We start from the raw sequence: 21,838 nt of genomic DNA, 5'->3' as shown, positions 1-21,838 counted from the left end.
TCAATCTATCAAAATCAGATATATTTGTTCCGTTGCATTTAATCAACCAACCAGTCACCTACACCTTATTAGAGAAGGGAGTTTATAAAACAGATACACGCTAAAACTGGCAGCAGACAAATAACAATAAAAGATACAGAAGTTCATACTCTACAAAAGACATTGCTTGTATTACTACTGCAAAGAAAAAATGATCAAGCTTATGCTGATACTCGAGCTTGTATGATTTGTTCAACAAACTGCAGCATTTTTTAACTGTCATGAAATGCAGTTAATTCCAAGTAAGTACCAGTAAGTACTTCTACAAGCGGTTTTTACAGTCCTGTTAGAAAACAAAAATAAGGAACTCACTGTAGGCTTAAAATTTCAAGTAGAAGTAACATTTTAATGTGTTTCTTTTTACAGTTAACTTCAAAAATAGAACTGCACATTTTAAGAAGACGCTATTTAGACATAAGAATTTTAAACTAACAAACAGCTGTACATTTGAAAATACGTGGTAGTCTTTCTGTAACAGGTTATGAATGTCAAACAACATTTTATCCTCCCAAAGCATACTTACTACACTACTGCATTAAAAGCCTGGTCCAAAATTACTATTCAATTAATATGGATCAAGTGAAAAACAGTAATAAAGCCCATATACTCATAGCCATATCAGAAAAATCTGATTTCTGGTGTCAGATTGCAATAAACAGTATTTGAAATGTGAACATACATTATTTATTGGCCAGATACTACAGCTTCAAGTCCCTCACAAATACTATCTGTTCAGGACCAATATCTGTTCCACTTAAAGATTTGGCGTATTTTTCTGGCACATTGAAACTTATTCTTTTAAAAAAGAAGATACACAATTATTTTTGAATGACAGAAGGAGCCTCAGCCATCACTGCATTATGCTTGGCCCTTATGCAGTCCCAGAAGAGTCCTATTTTGGCTATTTGTCAGCTAAACTGCTGCTCAGGTTAAGACACCAAGTTTTTTGATTCTTTTGGTTTCTGTTTAGCATGGTTAAAAAGTCCCAAGATATTATGGGTCCAATCTTCTAAAATATTCATGTGGGCATTTTTAATCACACAGAACTATCTGAGGAGTCAACTCAGATGTCAAGTTTTTGCAGAACACACAGTAGCAGGACTGGTTATAATGTACATGGGTATTTCAACCCCCTTTAATTTCAACAAGCCACACCCCTCTTGCTTCAAGAATGCAGCACTAAATCTAACCCTTTTACTTGCAATAAACAACTTTCCCAACCAGAGAGTCTGTCTGATAAAAATAAGACTCCAAATATTGATTTTAATTGGAATGAAGTGCTGCAACATTATGCATAAAGCTTTAGTGAAGTGGCAATTTACCTAAGGGGTTTACTGATTGAAAAGCTCTCAAACCTGAAATCACTAGAGAGGTAGAAAGAAAAAAGGGACTCTCTGGGGTGGGGGTGGAGGGGAGCCTGCTAAAACAAATCCCTCTCTACAAATCTGAAGCAGATGTTAGCGTAGAGGGAAGTCAATTCAGCAAGGTGCAATCAGCTTTAGAAAAATTATTCTGTTAAAAGAGAACGGGCTCTGGAAAGAGCTAAATGTGTTTCTGTTCATTTGCTATACTAAGGAATCTTCAAGGAGACTGGTGTTGCAATTACAACTAATCCTCCCAAAAAAATTAACTGTGTTGAAGGCTTTGTAATTTCCCTAGGTACAATTTAGCTGTCACTTACTTTAAAATTTACTCAAACATGCGTTCGGAACAGCACTAACTTCACATGTCAAGTGCTTTCCAGCCAATTGAGTCTAAACTGGAAGTCGGTGTTAAACAACTGAATGATTAGACAAGATAGCTCATTTCCCTGCTCTTTTGTTCAGAATAAAATGCCACATTTACATTATCAGACTCAACAGGATTTTCTGACAGAGGGAGAAAAAACCCTGGTGAACACTGTCCATAGCAGGCACATGAAGCCTGTCATTTACCAATCATCCTTCAAAAAGCAATAGCCATGAATGTAACTTAATTACGACCCAATGATCCTTGACGAAAAATCATCTTATCACTGTCCTGTCCCCATAGGGCAAATGAGACACTTTTGTCCTCTGGCAGTGATGATGCTAAATTCCTAATTGCAATAATGGAGTAAGAGAGCCAAACATCCCTAATTTCACTGCAACACGTACAGGGTTTAAATACAAATATTTGAAATAAAGCCATTAAAAATTAGAAAAAAATCTCCCCACTAGAGATATTTTTCCCCTGCTAAAAATATCACTTAATTTAAAAATATGTCTATTTTTAAAAGTGCATTTAAAAGTCAAATAACTTGTGCCACAGATTGATCTCAAACAAAATCATAAGTGAATTTAATGCCATGAAAACAACAGAAGAAAAACTGTCAAGGCACTGCATTCATGCTCTATCTATTACATAAGAAATTAATCAAAATGGGTTTATATAAGATTAATGACAAATGAGCCAACAATTCTTTACTGGACAACATTGTTTTAAAATACATTAACTATTTTTTAAAGAAAAACAATCCAATTACAGCCTTTTGATCATTTAAGATACAGATATTAACTGCTTGTGTTCTCTGACTTAAAACTACAAAATAATTTGTTCATATGATCTGTAACAATGTTTCCATATTTTACCTCCAAATTTCTTCCCTCTCTTTAAAAGCCCTTTGATATAGGCAATTAAGTAAATTTTAAACCTGAAAATGTTTTTTTCTTTTCTCAAAGTTGAGATTACTCAAGGAAAACAGAAATGAATTTATGTTAATGAAAAAACAGGGATCATATCTAGGTTTTAAGTTATGTAATTCCTATTTTTTGCTTGTACAAAAAGTTGGCCTGTGCAGTTTTCTAGGAGGAAAGGAAAAAAAACCAACAGTAGTTCATCTGTCAATTTATCCTTCTGCAAATACGTATTATCCAATATTGTGTAGGGCAGGAGCAGCTTCTCAAACCTCTTAAATCTTGTAAAATGGCTCATGTTCAAATAGGTTCTCCCTGAGGGCTAGTAGAGAAGGTGAACCAAAACTACAAACCTTAAAATCTTAAGAACTTTTACATGGTGAAGGTAACACAAGCTTTTCTATTTATCAGCACTTGGAAGTGCCAGTTCAAAAGCAAGATCTATTTTAAAAAAAGCACAAACTCTTTACATCTTTGCACATTTTAGAAACTAGGATTTTTGTCATATGGTCCAAGGGAGCTTTATCACCTTGAATGACAGACCAAGATTACACATGTGGTTTGTCTCAATTTTTAATGTGATTTTCCCATCTTGAGAAACTGTTAAGGGTCATAAACAAAAATCAAGACAATTTAAAGCAGGGCTGTGGTTTCCCTTATTCTGGGTCAAAAAAACCCCAAGGCAAGTCTGAGTTCTCTCTCTAGTTACTTCAGTTAAATATTTCTCAAAATATTAAAGATAAAATGCCCTTTCTAGGAGAATATTAGATTTTGTTGGCTTTTCTCAAGTTACGCTGTCCATCATCACGGTTTTTAATTTTCCATGTTCTGTTGCAAACTGTCACTTTTAACATGCACCAGGGACTTCAGAATTTCAGAATATTCAGGACTGGAAAAAAGGAGTAGATGAAAACATTTTACACCTACAATTGTTGATATCTTTCAAAGCGAATCACAGATTCCTTTATGAGCAATTAAAAAGTTTGAAATAAATTAAGAACACAAACCACTAGCACAACCACTGCTGTAGAACATGAAAAAATATCCCAGAGCTTATTTCAGAAGCACACTGATGACCTGCAGCTAAATGACGTCATTTCAGCATGATAACTTGAGCTGTAGAATGGCAAACTGCTGAAAAAAAATTACTGACATGTATTTCAGTCACTCATTACTTTCAAAAAACAAACAAAACAAAACGAAAGCCCAAACAAACAAAAAATCCAAAACAAAACCAGAAGCAAAACCCCAGTGAAATGCAGTTATTCTTCCTAAGCAAATCATGCAGAAAACCTTCCCACTTCTGTCTACCATTGAAGAGGAAGCAATCGCTCCACCCATAACGTGGCAAAAAACCCTCAGGAAATGAGCTTACTTTGTACTGCACTTGTACATATGAAATGTATATAGAGTTATAAAGACGAGTGCCAGTGACTTGCAGCCATACAATTCCAGAGTTTGCAACTACTTTCTCCTTTATGAATCCAGTCTCACCAAAGTCTCTTTGTTAAAAAAAAAACAACTTTTCAGAATATTTTACTGAACATTTGTAGTCCAAAAAAACGTGGCATCAAATTATAATGACTCTCATTCCTGTTCTCCTTTTCAGCCACGCATGATCACATCTTTATCTATATCATCACATACTACATCTCAAGTGCAAAGAACCCAAGTAGCACCAGGTACAACTTGCATGTCAATGCACATAAAGCAATTATATAAAATGCAGCTGCTCTTACTGCACACTGCACAGATATTATCAGGTATTTTTCCGACACATTAGTTATGTATGATTGCAGTAAAATTACTTTCATAAACATCTACCTTGCCCTGTGATGTAACAAAGGCAGAGTCGCTGACTGAAAAGATGCACACTATGTTCTTAACTGTAGACCACTACACTAAAACATTATTTTTAGAAGAGAATGCATATACATCTACCAAGAATTACATCTTTTTGACAAGAATTTTCACTACAGAAAATCTTTAACAGACCTTGCATACCCAGAATACTTACAAGAACTAAAAACCTCTGCATGGTTGACTTACATGATATTATGAAAAACTCACTTGTTTCATAGGCATTGTATTTAAGTGAACAACATTTCATTAACATGAACCAGATCTCAAGAAATTGATTAATCAACTCTTCCTGCGAATCCATGAACTACGTGACACATAAAAGAATAATAAAAGGATTGTGCATATGATAAAGAAGTGAAAGAGGACTCTTGGATTAATTTTCGTAAGAAATCGATATATAGTTCATATGCACATTAATTCAAATATTCTACACCTCATAATGAAAATTTAAGCAAAGAAACATAACATATGGAATTACAGACACTTCCTGCCAGAATGACTGTATGAAATTCCTTTTTTCTAATAAATAGTATCAAAAGTATATATAGGCAAAACCTCACCCAAACATAATGGACAAGGCACTTGGAATTTTAAATTAAGGAACACAGGAGTCTATTGGCAATAATAGCAAATGATTTGAATTAAGTGAATTAGAAATATTTCAGCGTTCACCAACTGCCCTTCAACTCACCTGAGATATATTGGAAGTCACAGCAAAATAATGCTGTTTTGATGGGAAACAGGTACCACTTAACCATGAGAGCTGAGACTACACCTATCATGCTCTCAACAGCTATCTTGTCAAACAGACTTTAGAACCAACCAATTCATAAGCATATTCCAACATGTAGGCACTTCATCTCTGATGTGCCCGTAAAACACAGCTGTTGTTCCCAGACGTGATGTCTACCCGATGCAAACAGACTTGGCTAAATAAGGGAAACACACTCGCTCCCTGGTGTTCTCAGGCCACTCAAGCGCTGCACGTGCGTGGGCGCAGCTTACGGGTGCGAGCTCTGCCAAACACCTTTGTGAGGCTGTGAACAGCATGCACTGGTCGTGTAACACAAATAAACATCCTAACTTGTTTTGTCTGAAGCCCAAACATAGCTTACTTTTCAAGGTGGACTGTAATCAGAGGGGAATGAAGGACAGGGCTTTCTGCCAAGCCCAGGTTCACAATGGTCTCGTGCAATCGATTCACTGTTTCAACGTCACCTCGCATGGCAGCGGCATTAAGAATGCGGGAAAAAGATGCAACTGTTCTGCCTGAGATAGGAACACCCTTCTCTTTCATCTCCGTTAGAATGTTAATAGCATCTACAACGAAACAACACAAAAGACCCTTAGGTAATTTCATGTAGGGAAAACAAACTGCTATTAAAACAGCATTTCAAACCCAGCAGGAATGTAAATTCTGGTGTATAATGCCGATTTCAAGTTAATTACTACTTGCATTTCTAAACGAGACTACAATTATAAATCCACAATAGCATGGTTTTATCATTTTGCTGCAACTTTGACTACAAATTATAGATAGGAACTGTGTGCCCACTCTGCACCACATAACCCTGTACAGTCTGCCCTATAGCTGCAAGATTCTACTAAATGGATGCTTTTATCGTTCAATGCTAACATCTGCTAAATCACTCCATTGTTTCTTCAGCAGATGGCTTGTCACGAGGCCAGATAATAAAGATATGTTTACACTGTATATACAGCCAGACTAATGGTCTGATACCGATAGTGCCTGTTTGCTGTGTCGATACTAATTAGCCAAGGAGAGCCAATGAAAGCTTTCTAACAGGCTGCATGTTAAAACATTAGGTTCATTAAGCTTCATTAGTAAGGCAGAAACAAACATTTTGGTATATGGAATACGTGCGTTTTCATAATGTTTTTAACTACTGAATAGACAGAATGTTTTGACCACTTTACATCTGGCTACATTTATGAACTATTTTATTTTCTGAGGGACATTTCTCTAACTGTTTAATGTAGAGATGGTCATGATCTGATTTATGGTGATTTGGAAAACATCAGCTTTGTTTATTATTCATTTAATAGTAAACTTAGTAAGAGGCCAAGACAAATTTCAAAGGAAGATCTTAAAAGAAAAAAAATCACATTAGCTTATTTATTTTATTGTATACTGTTTTATATAAACCATAACATTTTGTGTCTAGGCTTGGACCACGCTTTTATGCTGTTAAGTCTTCTAAAAATCATAGAACTCGATATTCAGAATCACCTTTTAAAGTTGATGACAGCCTGGAGTGCTTTAAAAAATCAATCAAATCATGTAAACCACAGATTTATATTAGACTAAATTACAGAAATTAAAGAGCTAACAGCTTAATGCAAACATCAAGAAATACAAAATAGGCAGTTTGCAAAAGACTCATTAAAAGCCAAAATTTCCAATCAGTTTACAGATTGAATCTAAAATCCAGCAACAAACTCATAAAAGAATAGTAAGAGAAAAATACATACTTTATAAAAAGTTAAATTATTTTTTTGCAGCACTTGGCTCTTCTAAGAAGGTTATGTTTATAGGTTTTATGTTCAGCCTTCAGACCTTCTTAAGCAAAAACAAAGCCATTAGTCTAGGCACATACGCAATTTGTGCCATAAGTCATGATCTTCAAACTCAATCCAAACAGCAATGCTAATAAAAACTAGCTGCAGAAATGCAAAAAGCACTGAGCTGTGCAAATGTAAATGACAAGCTTGCCAATCCATTAAAACTAATGGCCTGCACTGTCCAAGCATCTCTGGTTGAATTCACATGCAAATTTGTATGCAAAATGTTCAAGCACTTTTCAGGACATGATATACCATTAATATCAACTCACATTTTTATTCTTGAGGCAAGATACCTTTATTATATAGCAGAAAAACACAATGAAAGCAAATGGATTACCTTCTAGTCTACCATGCTTTTCTAAGGCTTCTACCAGTGCTATGTACTTTCCAGTGTCAAGAGCAACAGGTGAACTCTTAGGGAAGCTAGAAATTAAAACATTAAGAATTGTATCAAAAGAGGTTCACATTTTATAGATTCAGCTTAAAGATTTATTTTTAAAACTACATAACATGACAACAGCACCGAAAGCTGAAATTATAATAGAAGTTAACAGAAAAATCTGACAGCTTTTAAAAGATGCACAATTAAAACATGAGTTAAAAGTATTCCCACCCTCAAAACTCAAAGGTTGTGTTTCTGAGAGGAAAACAGAATTTTAATTAATTAATTGGAAGTTATTGCATAAAATAGGCTATTTCTCAGAAGCCTGGGAAGAAAACACAGTCCACATGCCTGGGACAGGGCTATAATTTTTTGATAAGGAAAACAAAGCTATTCACCTACAGTAACAGGTTACAAGCTCTTATTTTGAAGTTTCTGCTGTTTGTTTTCTTTTGTCTGGAAGTACTAAAAATTAATTCCTCCACTGTTGTTTCGCTGTGGGGACTGTGTGAGAGCTGTAGTGCAGGCAACACACTACTGTTATTTGCGGAGTGCCAAATTTCTCTATATTCATAGCTCAGTCATTTCACATAATTTCAAATACTAGCAAGATGTAATAGTACCTGCCTGCTAACCTACGGTAAAACCAAAGCAAATATTTTGTGGATGCATATGAGAGAGAGAACCTGAAAGTAACATATAACTTTATATTCACTTTAGCATCAGATCAAAAGGAGCCTTTCAAGGGAAAAAGGAAAGGGGCAAAAAGAAGAGTCATCTGTAAAACTTTTTTCTGGGCTAAGTCATGCATAGCATGTTTTAGCTGGGAGCTAACTTTTACACGCAAGATACAAAGCTCAGAATATAAAAATTTAAAGTAGAATGCTTGTTGACAGTCTTAAAATGGCCCTACTCAAACACTGCTATTCTGAAAACAACACAGGTGCTTTCTAACATAAAATACAGGTACCTTTTCCCCCTTTAATTAAGCCAAACTTCAATTTAGACCCTATGTATGTTTAAAATTAAAATAAAACAAATCCTATGTAGCAATCTTCCTTTTTTAAAATAACGAATAAAAAAAATTACTGACCACACCAACTAGCTGCTTCTGATGTCCAGTTATACAAAGCAAATTTTTTGTTTCAAAAAACCACACCCATGACTGTTTTAAATGCACATACATTGGTGGGGAAAACTAATTAAAAATGGATGAGGGGGTTAATACTCAACCTACTTAATTCAACAAGGTCTGTGTATCAGCATAAATCTCTGTGACATGTTTCAGTGCCGGTGTACTTACACTTTTTCTTTCAGGTTCATTGCCTCTTCTACATTATCATGTCGACAGCACAAATTTATTAAGGCTGCATAGCCACCGACAACCATGTCCGGTTCGTATTTGGCTTTCACTTCAAGGGCTTTTTGCATATTCTAAAAAAGGAACAAAGCAAAGATGTGAACTAGAGGAAAAGTCAATCTGACATTATGATTCTTACACATTCAGTGTGCAGTTACATGACTGCTTTAGTAGTATAAGATCACATATGAAAAATGTAGTGCTTTAGCGAATTTTAAGAGTGAAAATTATTTTGCAGAAATTATTTTTGTAGAACATCTTTTACATTAACTTGAGATTAGACTACATAAATTTTCTTGCTTTACCTTTATATTTCTGACATGTTTTAATGTAAGACATTTTTTCTTTTTTAATCCATAGACCCTAAATATGATTAACCCAAATTCTAAAATAGTTCTTATTTATTTGGTATTCACAATAATTTTCACCTGGTACACTGCCAAACACATAACAGAACTTCTTTATAAAGAATAAGAAACTATTTAATAATCCCATAGAAAGTTTATTTTTCTATAAATTCCTATTCATACATTTGAGCACTCTGAACTCCAATGGTGTTTGCATCTAGACTTACTTCATACGCAAAATGGTAGAGACAGCTGAGAATCCCTCTTTCTATACTGTATTCTCAGCAACACAGAATATTGTGCTATCATCTGCAATACTGTTACTGTTCCTACACATACAGCTTTATAGGCAGGATCACACTGAACAAGAAACTGAACAAAAGTGTGGTGATACCCCACAAATTACAGACACACACTAAATGAATGTAAACTACAGCTGGACGCCTGCCGAATGAAGGCAAGAGACCCTTTATCTCAGAAGAGCTTTCCTCCTGCAGGAAAATGGAATTTCAATCCCTGCATTAACAATCTAGTAATATTTGAATTGCAAATGACTAGTGCATGTATCAGTTGCTTGACAATCTAGATATAAGAGACCGGAGCCATGGCTTGAAAGGACATTTGGCATGTATGATAAACCTATCACAGCTGTTACTATCATTCACTTTGCAGATTATTGTAAACAAACTTCAGCAACCCCAAAACATGCCATTCAAGGTGTTGCTGAAATTAGTTAACCTTTTGATTTAATTGCTTTTTGCACTTATGTTTGATTTATAAGCATCAAACCATGAAACCTCAAGCACTGCACTTGTCTTTGTTTAACTATGTCTTTCCATAATACAGTCATTTATGTCCTTTAAAAATATAGCTATGTGTTTCCAATTATCTCTGCATTGCTTAAGATACCTCTTCTTCACAAAGAGCATGTATGAGTTGTTTCAAGACATCTGTAATAGGCTGGTTTTCAGCTTTTCGCTTTTCCAGTTTCTTCTCCAAAGCAGACACGTCAGATTTAGCACTCTAAATGGAGGTAACAGAAAGAACGTCAATTGCAAAAACACCCTTCCCTAAACAACTTGTCGGAGCACTTTAATAAAAGACAGACAAAATAATCCTCTTCTTTCATACTCTAAGAAATTTTTTAATCATTTAAGGATGCTTTTATCTGTTTAAATAGTACATACTAATTGAAGATTTGAGTCGGAATACAGTAAAAAAAGGCATTAAGTCACATATCTACAAAGGTCAGCATTAGTATTTCTCTCGTACTCAGTTCTTTGTGTTCAGGGAAGTAGGGAATAGAAGCCTGTTTCTTTTTCCATCTCCACTTTGCTCAGATCAGAGATGTAAAGACTTGACACTTCACCATTAGAAGCAGTATGGATTTATATGGTCCTGCCACTCAAGTGGATCACTGTAATTTACAAGCATGAATTAAGCCTCACACCACTACTGTTAACTAACTACAACTTTCAAAAAATATTTACCAGACAGGGAAACTGAGGTATGAAACCTCAGCCAACTCCAAGGTCAAGTATCAGGTCTATGTGAAAATCTGGATAGCCTTTACTCCTACTCTGGAAAGTAACCTCTGAACTTCAAATGGTAGATTTAAATAGCATTAATATACTTCCATGATGTGAAAGCTAGCGATTACACTTCATCTAAACCCAATATCCAAACAGTATTATTACAGTAAGAACAAGCACAGCTATCCGTGAATTTACTTACTTCTGGAATGTTGTCTGTAGACAGGGATTTTTTATCACACAGTAACCTTGCACCCTAAAATGCAGTACAACAAAAATATCACTAACTCCCCCCAAAATATTCAATCTCTAAGTAAGCACAGAGTACTAAAAATGTTCAAGATAATTATATAATAGCAATGTTAAAAAAAGCTGTATTCTGCAGCATTATTACACTGACTTGAAAAACATTTATTAAATGTATCCTTTTCATATATGAAATGATACCAGCTTCAACAGCGAAAAATCATGGAAAGGTTAAAAGGCTTACACATACTCACTGCATGAAGATATTTATTTTGCAAAGGAGAACATATTCACAGAAATTTAGATTCAAAGTAATTGCTATAGAACTACAGACCTTAATTAATTCAGGAACTTGAGAGGAGTCCAGCAGTCTGCAAATGCCGTTGCAGTGGCTTGCAGGGATAACTATATTCTGTACCAAGAGGTGGGGAAAAAATTATATGAGTTTTGAAACACACCAAACTGAAATTTGTCTAACAGAAATTATCTCAGACATAATTCAAGTCTCCAGCTCTTGCATGTCATTGAGAAGTGGTCTGGTTGTACTTAAAAGCAGCAATTTCAAACCTAATAGATACATGTCAGGCAGGACAGGCATTATGTAGCAAAAAATGAAATGGTACCATCTCCTTCAGCTGATGGAAGTATTGTCTCAAACGCTCCTCCTTGGCCTGTACCTCTGAGTCACTCATGCTGTCAATCAAGTGATAAAGAAAATAGCCAACAGCTTCTGTGGAAAAAAACAAGAGAAAGCATTCCACTAAAATTACCGAGACTGTCATGTTATCAAGATTAATTTATAAGAAATCATTTTGGTGTGAGATGTCACCCTGATGAGAGGCTCTGAAATGGCAACAATGATCACTGAGGCATAGAGATTATGTGGTTTGGGAGCACATATCTAACTGGTGAGTGAAAGGAATATTAATTATTTTCAGACCTAGTGACAGCTTTTCAGTACAGAATCTTACTTCAATCTATTTTTTCCACTACTGTGTGACAGAAGTGGTACTGCCCAAGGCCTTCCCCCCCTTTCCTGCCTGCTACCCCAAATAGTTGCCACAAATATTTTGTCATCGCTCAAAAGAAAAAACAGATTTCTAATACTTCGCATATTTATTCTGTACATTTTACCCATCATATTCCATTACCAAGCTACATTAAATATTGCAATATTAATATAATGCCATACAAAAATATTTCAACCATTAAATCAACTAATACTAAAGAAGCTGCCCATTAGTCAATGAAAATCCAGATGAACAGATTTCAGCAAACAGTGCTAAGTTTCTTGCCTATGCAAGTGCAAAAATATATGGGGTCCTGTAGCCAGGAATAGGAAGAGCATCAAGTACTGTCTTCTCAGATGTTAGCTGTAGCCATACCCTCTTGCCCCTCTGGCTCCAAAAGGGCAGAGGGGGGAAACCCCATCTTTTAAAAAAGAAAACACATTATACCAAGAGAAGTATATTCATTTCAGAGTAGAAGATTTGGGCTATTAGGTATCACCGTGCTTCACAAAATCAGAAGAACTACTAAAAGTAAAACAAGGTTGAAGGACTGCATTTTTTAATTTTTTTTAAGTATTTAAGCACTGATACTGTATACATTCTAAATCTCCATTTTGGTCGACACGCTTAGAAAAATAAATCTCATGGATCCCACAAAATATGCTCTGATTATTTGAATCAGGATTTTACCCAACATGTTTTCAAATTTCACTTTCAAAAAGAAGCAATCAGTGTTTACTGTTGTAATCCCTCAAACCCATCATTACACAGAAGAACGGATTTGTGGATAAGTTACAATCATAGAAATTGAAACTCTACCAGTTGGTCCTGGAGGCGTCAGGCAATAACGTTCATCCTTGTACAACAGTTCTGTTATCTGGTGAGACAGAATAATCGTACATTGCAGCCAAAAGAAGCAAGCAAGGACAAATAGTATCTGAAATTGAATTCTCAAAATAATAAAGCATTTCTCTGTTAAAGTATTATTCTTTACCGCATCATAGTCATTCCCTAAGAAATACAAAGGGGTTTTTTTGGAAATAATAGGTTTTTCTGAAAAAATATTGCAAACAGAAATGCTTTCTGTGGTATGGCATTAAGACAGAGACACTCTAGTATTCTGTTTATATATCATTCTACAGAAAGTTAGCTCTCATAAGACACTGCTTAAAGAAAATATTAACCAGTGTCACTCCTGGAGATGCTACAATTCTATTTCAATTTACCAAAAGGCTGAAAGTGGCCTAGAAAGCATTTTTCCCTTTTAATTTGAAAGAAGCAAATACATTAAAAAAAATAAACGATCAGCATTTATCAAGCTTTGCTAGAAAAAAGGGAACTAGCACAGCTGTTGTAAATAAGTGCAATTTTGAATGACAAAATATGCATCTTTAAAAATTAATTGCATTCAATTACATTTAGCACACATTTTATCCATCATACAACCTGAAGAAATACATAGATTTTACTTCCTTCGAAGGAAAAGAAGCATTTACCTAAAAGCCTCACATTCTACAAATACTTTAACCTAAACTACATCACTTTAAAAATCAATTTGATTGTTCTTAAGGAAATTAAATCATTCTTATGATTTAAATCTTCAGTTAAAAACTGAAATAGTAACTGTTTCAAGAATTTTTGTTTTATCTGCCGTTATTGCAGAATGCTATGTCAAAGAAGTTAAGAGATGCACTCTCACTGCCAAAGTGCTGTGTTTTAAGTAGTTACAAAAGAAACAGAACCCTAACCCTCATTTGTTGATGAAAATGGATAAATAAAGCCATGAAGTACCAAATGTACAACTGAATATCTCATCTATTACTTTTCATTCTACCAACGTTATTTACACTGTGTACACTTAAACTACAGTTTTCTTCTGCCCTTTTGCCCTCATCTTCCTATGATAAATCAACACACACTACAGTAAAATCCAAGGAAGTCATAGCACAGTTCTTTTAAATCAAATCTCAGAATACTAAAAGGGATGGATTACAGAAAACAATGAATGTGTGATATTATTTCTCATGCTATCCATTTATTTCCAAAGTTAGCATTTCTTATTTTAGAAGTTCAATGCACATATTTACTCCTAAATTTAGTGAAGACAACAAAATCTATCTATCTTGCATCGTTAAGAAGAGCAGAAGTAACTCTAGATATTAATTCACATGCAGACCAGCCTTACTTCAACTCTCTCTCCTTCAAAAGTATTTTCACAACAGGAGCAATAGAGATCATCTTTTTTCCTTTTCCTCCCTCCCATTTTATTGTGGGGTTTTTTTGTTTGTTTTAATGCAAAAAAGGAAGGACAGAGGCAGAGGACAAAAACATCCTCTCACCAGAATCATCGCACAAGAGCAAATGGTAGTAAAATGTAAAAAACCCTGCACTGATTTAGCAGTAAATCAGTAATCAGTGACATTCCAAATCCCAATTTCCATTTCATTCCAAGACTTCTTTGCAAAATCTAAAATATAGTTTTCTTAATCAGAAGTTACAGCACTGAAGAATAAAAGTAAAAAGCACAGTGCATCCCTTCTCAAACTCTGTAACCCAGGCAGTATTTGCCTGCTCTGTGCTAATGCTCTGCAAAATCTATTGACCAAGTTATACTGCAGTGTCCCTAATGCAGGGTCAGCAAGATAACTGGTAATATCCCCTCAACTTCATCCAGTCGATTTCTTTTATCAGGCTTTGCCTTCAGTGTTTTAAGACATATGACAGAAACTTTGAAAAACTAATTGTGCCTTACTGTTTTATTAGTAGGAAGGAATTTTAGGAGGGGCAGGAAGGTGAATTAATGTCAGATAGCACAACCACAGCACACTCTGTTTCAGAAGCTACGACCATGGCCGGCTGTAACAACATTGATCTAAAAACTGCAGAAGCATAAGCTACATGAAATGGTAACACCACACGTGATTTCTCACAATTACACGTAACTGTCCAAGTTGAAATCTCAATTTCATACACTTGTACGATCTGCCACTAACAGCAATCTTGCTCAAATTAATCAGGTCTACAATTATCAGGCTCAGAATTCAGATTTACAGTAATGCACCATAAACATGCAGTGCTTAAATAAGCTGGATTTTATTTATCATCAGTTTTATCATCACTTACCTTACTCCAAAGATGTACATCATCTGAGCTGAAGAGGGCAGCAAAGGATAAGAAATGAAAAAGCATCAAAATGATTTTACTCTTGCATTTTTCTTTAAAACAACACAGAACATTAACACTGAGTATTTTCCCATTTAGATAAAATTCAAATACAATAAATGCCACATACTGTTTGAACTAATTTTGTAAAAAGTACTGGCCTTTTTACTATACTCCATATGGTCATAATTTCTACTAAAAAGCTTTAAAAAATGCTACATTCCAAACAGATCACTTAGGACTAGAAAAAATGTGGTTTAGTCCTATTTTTAGTTAAATTTTTTGATGTAGCTTGATTGTATTTTTTCACTTTATATTTCATTCTATGTAGCATTTCCAGAAAATGAGCTTTGCTCAAACAAGTTGTACTTTCATGTAACAAGCACTCAGTAACTGGAATTTGCTAGAGCAAAAATCTGCACCCCACTGCATTAGATTTTTAACACAAAAAGATAACTACAGGCAGCTCTAAGTGCATTTATACCATGTTAAAAAAAAAAGAGTAATAAAATCTTTTAAGGTATAATGTTCACTACAGTGAGATAAACAGATAATATTTCAAAAAGTAGAAATCAAACCCATTTTTTTTCCCCTAACAGAACAGAAAAGAACTTGGTGAAGAACACTTCTTTGAACATCATGAGGTTACAACCAAAAATCATATGTCGACCAGTTCACTGAAGGATAAAACCCTGACACTTTAATGTAAACCAGTTCTCTGGAGTATAAAAATCCTGATGCATTCCTATTATTTGTAGAACAGCAAAATTCTCACTATAAGCTGTAGCTTTTCGAGAACTACAACTTTTCAACAACTATAAAACAGCATTAACACAGACAAGCGTAAGGGAACACAAACTTATGACCTGATTTTAGCTTCCTACAATTTCAGAAAAGGAAGATAAGATGTCAGTCTAAAGAGATGCACAAAAACTTGAAAGTATTCATAGAAGTTTAGGATTTTAGTTAGGAGTTTCAAACCTATGAAATGTAATATTCCTTTTGTGCAACTGCTACTTGTATTTGAAAATGAGTCAAATGGAGGTCCACACAGAGGAAGAAGCAAATGTCATCTGTGAGGTTAGTTAAGCTTTGTTGGATGAACTCACTCCACCACTGACAGCATGACAATGAACTGCAGATATCAAATGCATCAATTTCCTAAAGCACTTGACTCTGAAATAGTAATGGTACATCAGGCAAGTAGAATGGGAATACTTTGAAGCAGTTACTAGAGAAGAGCAGTTTCAACAGAAATCCATAAACTGTCTGCCACAGACATTGTTCATGTGTCTCTGGTGTCCCTACCCTGTACTTTTGTACGCCAGTCCTGAACTCTGCTCATTTGAACACTCAAGACCTGCATCTAGCCATAAAATTTTGCTGTGGTCTTTGTAAAAGGTAAAAATATTCTTCTATCCTATCACACCCTAAAGTTTCATGTTCAGGTTGTTCCAGTTTAAAAACAATAGGTTTAAAACAGAAAAGGAAACATGAGTTGACATGCTTTCAGAAACAACGTTAGGGTGAAATTTAGGAGAAGCCAACCTTGTACATCGCTTCTCCAGCCAGGCAGCAATACAGGCTCATGAAAGACTCATATTACAGAAACACACATACATAAATGGCAAGGAACATTTAAGTAAAAAGGAAATCACACCCTCCTGCCCCCCAAAAAACCCAAACACCAAAAACAAAACCCAAAAACCAAAAAACATCCAACCAATTAAAAAAAAAACCCAACAAAAACAAACACCAAAGAGCCCCCAATATTAGTTTGAATCAGAATTCTGAGTTTTTAGCCTAGATATCCGGTAACTTTTGCAATCACAACAGCAGGAACTGTGCAGATCATAAGGCGAGTAAATCTCTCAATTCAGAAGAGCATGATTTTTAGCAACTAGTTTTCCTAGCAAGATGGTAACATTTTAAAGATACTTTAAATCACATTCTGAACACCTGCAGAGTTTCCCAGTCGCAGGGGTATTTCATGCTAGCCTTGGTTGTGTGTGGTAAACACTGGCATGCTTCCTTTCCAGTGCAAGAGCTACTTCAATTGTATATCATACTTACAGTGAGAAAATGTGCTTCAAAAATCTGTTGCTTTAATTAATACAGCTGAAACAGATTCTTCTGGGGCTGACTGCTAGAAGGAGCAGCAAAATACCTCTGTTCGATTAAAACATTTTTCACTTTATCCCTTGGATATCAAGGTCAGCTAGGGCCTAGTTAACAAACCAAATTTCAGCACTGGTTTGCTTTTTACCTCCTTTTCCCATAGTAGAGCAGGATCAGCTAGATACAGAACATGAAATTTACTAGGAAATTATTTTGGTCATGTTCACCTGTTAGTTTTACTGGTATCCAACCTAGACACAGTTCTAACTCATTACAAAGATTTAGGAAATAACTTAGAGAACAAACTCAGCCTTCAAACTCTAGTCCTGAGTAATATTAAGTGACTCTCAACCCCACAGTGTAGGTACGCTGAAAAAATCCCCTCAATCACAGTCCTAAGTGTCCGACTGGGGCAAATGCCCCACTGCATAATAGAAATACTTCCTCATTCCCATGTACTAGCATGTATGTATGGCCAGACATGGCCAACGCAGATTTGGGCAGGGCTCTCCCCACGTGGGTGTGCCCTTCCAGCTTGCACAGTGGATTTTTTAGGTGAGGCACAGCGTGCACAGAACTGGCCCCACCATTTAAGTCCTGAGGTCCATCTGCCACGACCGAGCGAGCTTGGACAGTGACAGTGAAGTCCTCGGGACTGTCACAGCACCCGGTACTAACCGGGGCTGACCCTGCTGAGCATCTGAGATCTGACGAGATGGGATGGCAGAGAGGCATTGAACTGCCAGGAGACGGTCCCCACTGAGACTCGAACTCAGGACCTTGGGATTCAGAGTGCAGAGTGCTCTCCTTTACACCACGAGACCGCCCCATGTACTGGCATAAGCTTAAGATAACCCTGCAAGTTGCCAAGGAACCCTCCTTGCAAAATGGGACCATATGGCTGTGAATATGAAGCACAAGACTAGGTGTTACATGTGAGCATTCATGAGTCATAGTAAACCAAAGGGCACAGAAAACTAGCAGATGTAGCAGAATATGCCAAGCTCCTACTGGTATTTGTCTTCATTAAGCATCCCATTAATGGTTAATAGTGAAAATCTTTAGGGAAATCTTAGATTAGCATAGCTGTTTATAAACAAAAAAGTGAATAAAGATAAACCCCCAAATGTTTATATACTGGTAAATACAACAGAACAAACAAGAACAGTGAAGTTGTTTTGATCTACTATCAAATATATGCTCATATGTTGCCAAGGAGAGGAAAATGAGGAAAGCAGGGAGGAACAACAATATCCCCACCTATACCTGGAATGCTTCTTATAGTTTCAGACATGGAGTGGGGGGCAAAAACCTCAACAGGCTTATGCACAACAAAGCAAAAAAGAGAGGGAACTTTGTTACAGAGAGGAAAAAAAAGGTATTCATACAGCAACCTTACCTTTTAAAACCCCAAATGAGGCTGTTTCTAAACAGACGACAATCAATAGAAGGTGTGTTTGCTGAAGACACTGTAAATCAGAGAAATATTTCTCAATAGTCATTGTAAAATAATCCCTGAACTGCAACAACTCAGCGGGTCATGGAAACAGCCTGTCATTTTAAAAAACAAACATTTTGTAAGTTTAGTAAATGCTGACAAACATTTATAAATCAAAATTTAAAATACCAAGGTATTTGAAACTGGCCTGTTTTTATCAGCTCTAAATTTGCTGCATTTCAAAAGCAATCAAATATTCAGAGAGATACTTTTTCCCTCTTCATTGCCTTTAATGTACATAGTTAATACATTATGTTTTTTATGAATTATTAATTGGACTAAGCATCCCTATCTGTAAAAAAGTACATGGCCAATTCCAAAAAGCAAAACAAACCTCAAACAATCCTAATGAAGAAAGCTTGAGATATTAGTGCTGGAACACAAAAAGACCTACTGGAGGTAAATGGTTTGCTAATTCTTTCAGACTCAATACCTACCTTAACATAGGTTTCACAATTTAGCCTTCTATTTTTTAACTAATAATAAAAATAAAATAATCACCAAAAACCCAAAACCAAACCCAAACTACCAAATAAAAAACCATTGGCACAACACTTTCTCAGGTGTTTGCTTCTGCTAGCGTAAATGGCCCGGCAAGAAAGTAGCTCCAGCTAAAGTGAATTAAATTCAAACTAAGGGGAAAAAGCCAGAAAAATATACAGTTCTAAATGTCGATATTTAGAATAATACTTGAACACAAAGAAAATGGAAAAGCACTTAAAATTATACATCCCTGAGGGGTCATTTACAGTTATGCCTTATGTCCTCATCTTTTTATCATTTCTTGGCCAAAGATTCCAAATCATTATACCTTCTTCCTCTAGAATTGCTGCCTCTCCTTCCAGCACCGCAGACCAGCAAAATAAAGAAAACACAGTAGCAGATGCATTTACGTCCTGTATGAAGTTATTATCATCTCTCTTTGGCATCACAATGGAATGAACTGCTGTAAAAACCTGAATGCACAGGGCCCTTTCAGCAAGGGCTGCAATATGGTATATGGTAGAAGAAACCCAAAATAAAACCACCAGCTCTAAAGAAACCTGGGAAGCAAAAGGCAGCAACAACATGCTAAAACCACTTCCTTCGTCTAACTCCAGGCATGTAGAATATGGAAAGTTTTAAATGTTGGACCATTTTTTTTTTGTTTGAAAATCTCAGGTAAAGTTGATTTCAAGACACCCTCAACAGAAATTCTCCTCCAGCAGTACATTAAACTTTTTGCTCGTAAAAAGGCGAGTAGAAAAGCATCTTGGTATGCTCAGCTGCTGCTGACAATCGGCAACCTGGTTTCCTTAGCAACAAACAAGTCTGAGAAAATCAAGGGGCTGACAATGAAGTGGAATGGAATGGCATGATAAAGGGAAAAAGCGGCTCTCATGTACACTGCCTTATGCACCCAGATTCCTCAGCTGATGCTTCGTAGTTTTCTTCTTGTCAGTAGCAGAAATCTATACATTATAAGGCCTGAGCAGCTGAATCAATACACCCAGATAGCAGCCAGCATTAATAACCAACCTTCTCCTCCTCTGACTACACTGATGAGACAATCTCAAACTATTTTCCATACCGAATCTATTTCTCCCTCCCTCTTTGTATTACTGCAAAAGGAGACAAATTAAAAAAAAATCAGCTGTTTAATATCTCTGCCTTATCATCACATAGGTGCTAATTAGATTTACTAGCATTCATTTCAGCTTGGTAAACTATTTACGGAGTACGTTCCTTTAAAGCTCAAGTTCAAAGAAATTTGATATGTCTCCATGAATTATTAACCCTACTCTTTGTAAACAGAAATACCCCTACAAGATTTAAATTCAACTCACAGAAAACGGCTAAATAATATTCTATGTGATACTAATTTCATGACAGTAAGAAAGAACAGACTACTATATGTGCCACTATCATACTTTTGATATCATATACATTTACCATAACAGCTATAGACATATTTGTGTCTTGGAACACATTAAAATCTGAGTATTTCAGTTAACCAAAATCAGTGTGCAGTGGTGGGTCTACTTTTCCATTAGGGAAAAAAAAACCAACTCCTCCAGCTTCCAGAAGAAATTTCATTGCTTTTAACAAACAGTTATCCTTTAAAATATAATTCCAAGTTATTTTAGGTACTTCATTTTTTTTGTAGTCAATCGTTGGGTTTATGATTTTTTTGTAATAAAAAACCAAATAGTGGCAAAATGTAAGGTGAACGTTAAGAATCACTAATTGATAAATCTCTAATACAAAAATTAAATCACTGATTAGTAATTACTCAATTTTTTCATTTGCAACACAATGGCTTCCCAGAGTCATGGTGTACACACTACTTACTTCTATTTTTGTTAAATAAAACAGTTCATGATAACTGCAGCAAAAGACTGTTTAAGCTTTCCCCTGAGCCTTGACACACAAAATTGTTTACCGAGATCTTTCTGTGACAGATTTATCCCAAATTTAGATGTTTCATTAGCATCTCCACATACAAGGCAAATAAACACCCTATTTAAATTTTTAAGAGAATCATATATTCCTACTGAACCAAGCACATCATCCCATGTCATACATTCAGTCAATAACATAAATTAACTTTTGCAAGCACTGAGCATCATAACAGTCTTTGGAAAAAACTCTTAAACATGTTGCTGCAACGTGAATGCCTTATTAACCAGTTGCATTTAAACACATCCATTCCATGACCAGCAGATCAGCAGAACATACCGAGGTTACTGTCAGTGCCAAGCAGTTCTTTAAAGCTGGTTCTTTCTGTAACAATTCTGCAGTACTTCACAGCCATATTGTGAGACCAGCGTCCTCCTTTGGTTTGATGCTGCAAACCAAAGCAATCCCAGCACCAACCACCTAAAACTCATGGTGCAAAACAAACTGTTTCCTTAGGCTCTCCATGTACCAGTGTCATAGAATCAACTCGGTTGGAAAACACCTCTGAGATCATCAAGTCCAACCTCTGGTCCAACTCCAGTCTGTTTATCAGATCATGGCACTCAGTGCCACGTCCAATCTCAGTTTAAAAAACTCCAGGG

The 21,838-nt window shown here is 35.7% G+C and overlaps 1 protein-coding gene across 2 annotated transcripts in view; it reads right to left on the bottom strand.

The window, feature by feature from the left end:
- The window catches only part of LRPPRC (leucine rich pentatricopeptide repeat containing), an 87,796-nt gene that overhangs the window by 41,536 nt on the left and 24,422 nt on the right, over positions 1-21,838 (bottom strand). For both annotated transcript variants that reach the window (XM_071577388.1, XM_071577398.1), the window contains exons 14-23: positions 18,699-18,768; positions 15,143-15,170; positions 12,839-12,896; positions 11,633-11,739; positions 11,344-11,421; positions 10,966-11,019; positions 10,141-10,254; positions 8,828-8,958; positions 7,480-7,565; positions 5,672-5,876 (exon numbers count right to left, since the gene is read on the bottom strand). In XM_071577388.1, the coding sequence (XP_071433489.1) occupies positions 5,672-5,876; positions 7,480-7,565; positions 8,828-8,958; positions 10,141-10,254; positions 10,966-11,019; positions 11,344-11,421; positions 11,633-11,739; positions 12,839-12,896; positions 15,143-15,170; positions 18,699-18,768 (931 nt within the window). The remainder of the gene's footprint in view (positions 1-5,671; positions 5,877-7,479; positions 7,566-8,827; positions 8,959-10,140; positions 10,255-10,965; positions 11,020-11,343; positions 11,422-11,632; positions 11,740-12,838; positions 12,897-15,142; positions 15,171-18,698; positions 18,769-21,838) is intronic.

Source organism: Pithys albifrons, chromosome 2, assembly GCF_047495875.1.
Source record: "Pithys albifrons albifrons isolate INPA30051 chromosome 2, PitAlb_v1, whole genome shotgun sequence".
Lineage (NCBI taxonomy): Eukaryota > Metazoa > Chordata > Aves > Passeriformes > Thamnophilidae > Pithys > Pithys albifrons.
Note: the sequence above shows the minus strand (reverse complement) of the source record. Positions and strands in the feature narration are given on the sequence as shown.